General features: G+C 43.2%; 1 protein-coding gene across 1 annotated transcript in view; it reads right to left on the bottom strand.

Moving 5' to 3' along the window:
- The window catches only part of COL16A1 (collagen type XVI alpha 1 chain), a 203,642-nt gene extending 197,346 nt beyond the window's left edge, over positions 1 to 6,296 (bottom strand). Inside the window, exon 1 of the mRNA XM_029284696.1 lies at positions 6,209 to 6,296. Within this exon, the coding sequence (XP_029140529.1) occupies positions 6,209 to 6,296 (88 nt within the window). The remainder of the gene's footprint in view (positions 1 to 6,208) is intronic.
- Between the last annotated feature and the right edge of the window lie 865 nt (positions 6,297 to 7,161).

Genomic DNA, 7,161 nt, shown 5'->3' with positions numbered 1-7,161 from the left:
TTATTATTATTATTATTATTATTATTATTATTATTATTATTATTATTATTATTATTATTATTATTATTATTATTATTATTATTATTATTATTATTATTCTGGATCATCGCACAGCCAGCCAGATGTTCAGACTGGATTTGGCATTTTGTCTACTTATCGAGTCCGTCCCAAGGACCTGGGATAGGCAGATGTGGATGTTTGATGGAATTACAGATATCGTCGCAGGATGGAAGCAGTTCCTAGTAAGGCCGCCTTTTGGAATTGACTAATAGTGAATTTGTCAATGCCAATGGTGTTCAAGTGGTGCTCCAGTTGTTTTGAGATTGCACCCAAGGCGCCTATTATTATTATTATTACTATTATTATTATTATTATTATTATTATTATTATTATTATTATTATTATTATGCATATAAGAGCAAAGGCATCGCTGGGCATTGTGTTGGATAGCAGGCAGAAGACCAAAAAGTAGCCACAATGATCGAAGAGAGACTGGCCAGCTGTCCCCACTGAACCTCTGAGCAAATTGTTTTCAAAGGTCATTATGCACATTAAGAGCATTCCTAGAACTCTGAGCACATTGTAGGGGCTGATTAATTGGGAGACCGGCACTTTCCCTGAAATGACTTCATGTGACTCTGGAGGACCTTCAAGTTATGATGAAAGTTTGCTCAATATTTCAAACGTAGGAAGAAAGAGAAGGAAGGAGAGAGGAAAGGTGAAGGAAGCAGTATATATACGAGTAGAAGACACTGGGTCTTCTAAACATATAGAACATGGAATCATAGGGCTGGAAAAGACCTCAGAGGTCTTCTACTTCAAGGTAGGAGATCGTATATATCTCGGTCAAATGGTTGTCCTGCCTATTTTTGAAAACCTCCAGTGATGGAGTACCCACAATTCCAGGAGGCAAGCATTTTCATTGATTAATTGTTCTCACAGTCAGAAAAATTCTTACTTCTAGGTTGGATCTGTCTTTAACAAGCTTCCACCCATTATTGCTTGTCCTGCCCCCTGTTGCTTTGAAGAATGAGTCGTCCCCCTCTTCTTTGTAATAGCTCCTCAAGTACTGAAAGACAACTATCATCTCATCTCTAATCCTTCTCTTCAATAGGCTTGACATACTTAGCTCCCTCAATCAATCATCATACAATTTAACCTCCAGACCCTTTATCATCTTTGTTGCTTTTCTCTATACACTTTTTAGGGTCTCAGCATCTTTTGTAAATTGTACTGACCAGACATGTCCCTCTCTAGCTAGATTTACACAGTATAACAAGTAAGACCATGACAGGCACTTTTGCTTAATGTCTAAACTAGGCTAGTGTTAATGTTGGTTGGCTTCTGAAGATCAGCTTGGCATATGAACTCATGTGCTGAGTTTATTTTTTGATGGCAGCAGGTGAGAACATCTGCCTGACCTAATTTGGGCTTGGAAGCTAAATAGGGTCAAGCCAGGTCAGTGCTTGGATGGGTAGCTTCCAATGAATTGCAAGACTTGAAAACTCAACTGAGATTCAAAAAGCATTCTGGTAAATAACCACTGTCAGTCAGTTCAGCATTGTGGACAAGAAACTGAGATGGATATGTGAGTATATACACTATACTTGTGGTTTTTCAACCTTAGCAAATTTAAGATGTATGGACTTCAATTCCCAGAATTCCCCAGCTAGTTTCCAAGGTTGAGAAACACTGCATTATGCATTTACAAGGTCTGAATCTCAAATTCAGCCTTTCTCCTTGCAAAACACAAGGCAGGCAACCTTCCCCATTAAGATACATCATCCTTCTTTAGTGTTGCCACAGCCTTTGGACTTCTCACATGGCCCCTGACACAAATTCACTACTTGTGTGATGAGCACCTGCCATTCTGAAGGAGCAGAATTGTACACTCAGAGGCCTCCCAACAACAACAGGCCATCTCCAGGCTTGATAGAGCCATCCCCTTGATGGGGAATGGGGGACGCCCAGTAGGAGAACTCCTTTCATATCCCTGGCAGGAGCTGGAGCGAAGGACAGGAGCTCACCCCACCCCAGGTCCTGGGTCCCAAACCTAAGAGCAGGGGTCTTCAAACGTGGCCACTTTAAGACTTGTGGACTTCAACTCCCAGACTTGTGGACTTCAACTCCCAGAAGATCAGATGGAATTGACAGCTGAGGTCACCATGCTTCGGAGCCCAGGCGGAGGGCTTGCAGCCCCCTCGCCAGCTTGCCAGCGTCTCTCACAGTGGCCTGCAGCAAACTGCCAGGAGCTGTTTAGGCCGCTATCTGTCAATGAGAAACACTGCTGAGCTAAGCAGCTCCAAGGAGCCTTCTTCCTGTCAATCAGAACTGGCAGAGGATTAGTTCAGCAGCTGGCCAAGGTCTACATCAGAGGCAGGCAATCATTTTGTGGTTTGGAGGGTTTTGTTCTTCATTTTTTTCCTTCTGAGGGTTGCAGCAATGATGTCACCCGAATGGCAGGAGTTGAAACTGTTCAGCTCATTTCCCAGGGCAAATCTGGGATTTGATAAGATTTTAAAGTAGCCCTTATTTTAACCCTGGAGGGGAGGGAGGGAGGGATCACACCACTGAAAAACTGGTGTTATGCCACAGCTCCTTCAGAACACAATCTGGAGTGCTTTGGGGTGATGCACGTGTTCACATCTGGTTTATATTTTGCAACTGGGAACTGCCCTTCCAGTGCTAGAGACAATGGAGAAAGCCCAGCAATTATCACCTTTTAACTCTGGATTCTGCATAATACAGAATAGAGGACAGAAGACAAAATAAAAAAGTTGGAAGGAACCTTTGAAATCTTCTAGTCCAGTGATGGCGAACCTTTTAGAGACCGAGTGCTCAAACTGCAACCCAAAACCCACTTATGTATCGTCAAGTGCCGGGTGGGTGTGGCCCATTGGCTGGGTGTGGCCCATTGGGTGGGCATGGCTGCAGTGGTAACGGTAGACTGGGTGGGACTAAAATGTTCAATCAATCAATTCCAACTTTGCGAGATCTTTTTTTTCCCCGCGAGAAGTTGAAATTGACTGATTGTTTGAAACTTTTTTTTTTGCACACGGCGGCAGAGGCCTAAAGCGAAAAGGTTTTATAAAATCCAGCTGAAGGCCTAGGACTGGGGTGACGGCACGCGTGCCCACAGAGAGGGCTCTGCATGCCACCTGTGGCATGCGTGCCATAGATTCGCCACCACGGTTCTAGTCCAACCCCTTGCTCATGGCAGGAGGTATTTACCATTTGGTAAAATGGTTGTCCAATCTCTTCTTAAAACCTCCAGCGATGGAGCACCCACAACTTTTGAAGGCAAGTTGTTGCACCGATTGATTGTTCTCTCTGTCCGAACATTTCTCTTTAATTCCAGGCTGGGTTTCAATTTACTTTAGGATCTCTTTGAAAGTTGCCTGAATGCTCTTGGGGAGCTGACATTCTGGCACATAAACCAGAATTCAAATGTTCGGCTACCAAACTTCATGGGAACTCTGGATTTCTCTTTTTACTGGAATGATTCATTGCAGGTTTCCCATTTTATTCCGCTGAGCACAGGAGCAGAGAGAGTGAGATCCGGGCTCTGAGGTCAATTTGGGAAGACTGATTATCAGTGGTAAAGAAAAGATGCTTCTCAAATGCTCAGTGGCATTTTCTCTTCGATTGTTCTTTGTAGTAGATTCAAGCATGGAGCTCCGTGGTTCAAGTATTTCTTCAACGACCTCCAGCACCTTCCTTTCCCTTTCTTATCTTATTTCAATTGGGTCCACGTTTCAATTCTCTGCTTCCTTGGGGCAAAAACTTCTTGTTCTCGTTTGTAGTTTTTAACAGTATTTTTATTTTATAGCCGATGACCAGCTTGCACTCTATAAAACACGATGATGCTAAGAGCTTTATATAATTGCATCCAGTCATTAAGCCACGATGAGCGCTATCCTAAATTAGGCCTAGTCCATCAATTCTACATGCTTCAGAAAGAAAAAAAATCAAAGCAGGATTGGGAGCTGCTGAAACTCATTTCCCATTCTTTAGAGATAGCAGGAAAGAAAACCTTTTTTTAAATCTTTGATTTTAAGAAAATGTGAATCTCCATCAAGCTGAGCTTGATTGCTAGACAATTACAGTAGGGAATTTGGGCAACAATTTGAAAGGTTTTTCCCTACCATAACCTAGAATATTTTTCTACTTTCAGTCAACTCTGTAGTCTGGATTTCTGGTGGTCTCCCATTCAGGTTTGTAACCCACAAAATTGGTCAATCCTGCTGCAACTGTCCTCAAAGTACATGATCTTATATGCTCCTTTTCTTTAATTAGGTTTCTGCTATGGTAACTTGTGGACCCCCTTTGTGTTCCCCCTAAGACCATTAAAGGGCAGGTGTGAGGCTCAAGGAACCAAGAATGGCATGAGTTACCTCTAAGTAGTTTTTTTTATTGCTGCTTGCCTATAGACACAATCTTGCCAGACTAAAGTACTTATCTGTATAACTACTACATAAAACATGCAAACTGCTGCGGGGAAGGGTTCGCCTTCGCCCTTTTCCTGCATATTAAAGTTTCCAAGCTTCTTTGTCTCTTTGATCCCTGGGAAGAAGCCCTTCTGTCAGGCACAAAGAATCAGGATTATTCATAAGGTTGTAGCATAGACGATTTATTCAAGACCATGCACAAGGATCTGGACAATTAAAGTTCAACACTAAATTGGTGCCTGATAAGGATCAATGGAGTTCAGGAGAAGTTGAGACTCCTGTGGCAATGCAAGGACTCTAAACTGATGATACACTTAACCCCACCTCCCAGCTCTGCCTACTCTTCTCTCACACCCTCCCTCCTGCAACTCTGGACTATGTTCTACTACACCAGGACAATTAAATAAGTCACTGCTAAGTGATCTCTCCGCTTCATCGTATTTACTAAAAGGAGTCTATTGCTGGTCCTAATTAAAAGCACATCATCGCAATAATTCTTGATCATGCCAACAAGCAACATGTTAGCCTCTCAAAGTAGGAGAAGTTAAGAAACAGACACTGCAAGGATCCCATGAATGCTACTGTATTGTTTTAGGATTATCCAAACAGGATCTTGAAAACCCGTCTATCTCATCCATTCCCAAGGTCAACTCTAAAATCCTTCATAGATATCTTTAATGCCAGAAGGACGGGGGCCCAGGGCCACAAACCCAAAAAACAGAAGCAACAAAGACGCTGATGTTGTAACAAAGGGAGAGGAGAAAGAGGGCCAGTGCTAATGAGAGTGGGCAGAAGGTCCCAGAATTTGGACCCAGAATTGCCAAGAGGAAATATGGCCCATACAGGTAGTCCTCAACCTATGACCACAATTGGGACCCCAATTGCAGGTGTAACCCATGTTGGTCATAAGTAAGGCACTTACATGACTGGACCAGATTTTATGACCATTTTTACAGCAGTCATGAAGCGAATCATGCAGTTGTAAGTCTGAATCCATTCACCTGAATGGGTATTTTTTTTTTCAGAATCCGTCAAAAAACATAGAAAACCAGCAGAAAAAAAAAGGTTGCAAATCGTGGTCATGTGACTGTAGGGTGGTGCAACCAATAATAAATGTGAGCTGGCTGTCAAGCACCCAAAACGCAGTCATGTGACCACAGGGAGGGGGCAACACATTTTACGACAGTCGGAAGTGCTTTATGAGCTTTAAAGCACCTTTGTCAAGGAGGCTGTTCTAACTCTGAACGGTCATTAAACGGCTGGTCATAATTCAAGGACTGCCTGTAGTTCTCTCCCTCCTGAATTCACATCCAGTCAACTTTGGAATTTGACAATAGAGGGAGCTTGGGTGAATTTTTCAACTGCCCACCGTTCCATTTCTGCAGCTGGCATCTTAATAAAGAGCAGCGCTCAGCTTTCATTCATTTGATGCCAAACATTTTTCCAAGGAAGGTCCTGGCTTCAATTTTGTGTCTGCCTGTAAGTGTACGTGTGCATGTTCATGTATAAACTGGTACAATGGCCTGCAGCTGTAGAAGAGAGACACCCATCTGAATTGAAGCTGCATTTAAGAATACCCACCAAGTGCCAAGAAAGCCGCCTTTATCAGGGATCTGAACTGGCCCGGCATTGAATCCACTCATTAACAGTTGCATTGATCTGCTCTAGGCAGCACCCTCGGAGCAATCAATCTTTGGCCTGTTAAGACATCGGCTCTCTAGATCCGTGATACCTCCCCACTGGCACTGTAGCTCCCTTACCGTCTTGAAACGCCGGCAGCTTCCGTCCTCTGCAGCTCTCAGAGAAAACACCCAGCAGGTACAAAGCGGAAAACAGGGCACTCCACATTGTGCGTCACGATCTGTGATCTTGCATCTAGGGAAGCAGAGATTCGATTATCTCAAAGCATCGAGAAGATCGATGTGCCAAAACAGGTGAATCAGGATAAGTCACGAATAGAACAATAATCCCCCCCTTTTTTGCATGTAATTATCCCAGATCTTTCCCCACCCAGGTAAGCAGCGTTGGTTAGCAGCCTTTAGCAGATGTTCAAGGCATCAATCCAAGGAATTTTCTTAGGGCAGAACGGCAGAGTCAATTAACTGGACAAATAAGTCTAATCGCCCTGACTCAACTTCCAGACAATTCTAGATGAGTGAGAATCTTCATCGACATATTGGCACACACATTTGGGAAGAAACCCCGAGGTTGGTGCAGGAACACCCTTAAGAATTTTAGGAGTTGGCACATTCCAACAACTCTTTGCCTGCTCAGATTCTCCTAAGCTACTTGGTCTCAGACTGAAGAAGCTTCAGACTGAAGAAGCTGCTTGGCTAAGCAGCGAAACATCTCAAACCAACAAGAAAATAAGTCCATGACTCAACTTCCAGACAGTAGACACAATTGATTTATCAATTTATGGGGCGATCAAAAGCTATACAAGCAAACAATAACTGAAGACAACAATTAGCAGGCTATGGCAGTCAAGAGCACTTGCCTTCTCCCTCTGCGTGTGTGCCCTTCAAAGTAGATCAGATTAAGAATCTAATACCATGTAGGAATCCAGTGTGATGTATCCTTTCTTATAAGGTTATAGTAACAGAATCTTGCAAGTCTGGATGTGTTTTCCGACTTTATGAGAACTTGGGAGGGTCAGCCCTGACATGCTTCCTCAGGTTACAGTTTTGGCCCAGACTCAAATTTCCTTCATCTG

The sequence above is a fragment of the Protobothrops mucrosquamatus genome, unplaced genomic scaffold (genome assembly GCF_001527695.2).
Source record: "Protobothrops mucrosquamatus isolate PMUCROS unplaced genomic scaffold, P.Mucros_1.0 scaffold851, whole genome shotgun sequence".
Taxonomy (NCBI): Eukaryota; Metazoa; Chordata; class Lepidosauria; order Squamata; family Viperidae; genus Protobothrops; species Protobothrops mucrosquamatus.
This window is presented reverse-complemented; position numbering and strand designations above follow the sequence as displayed.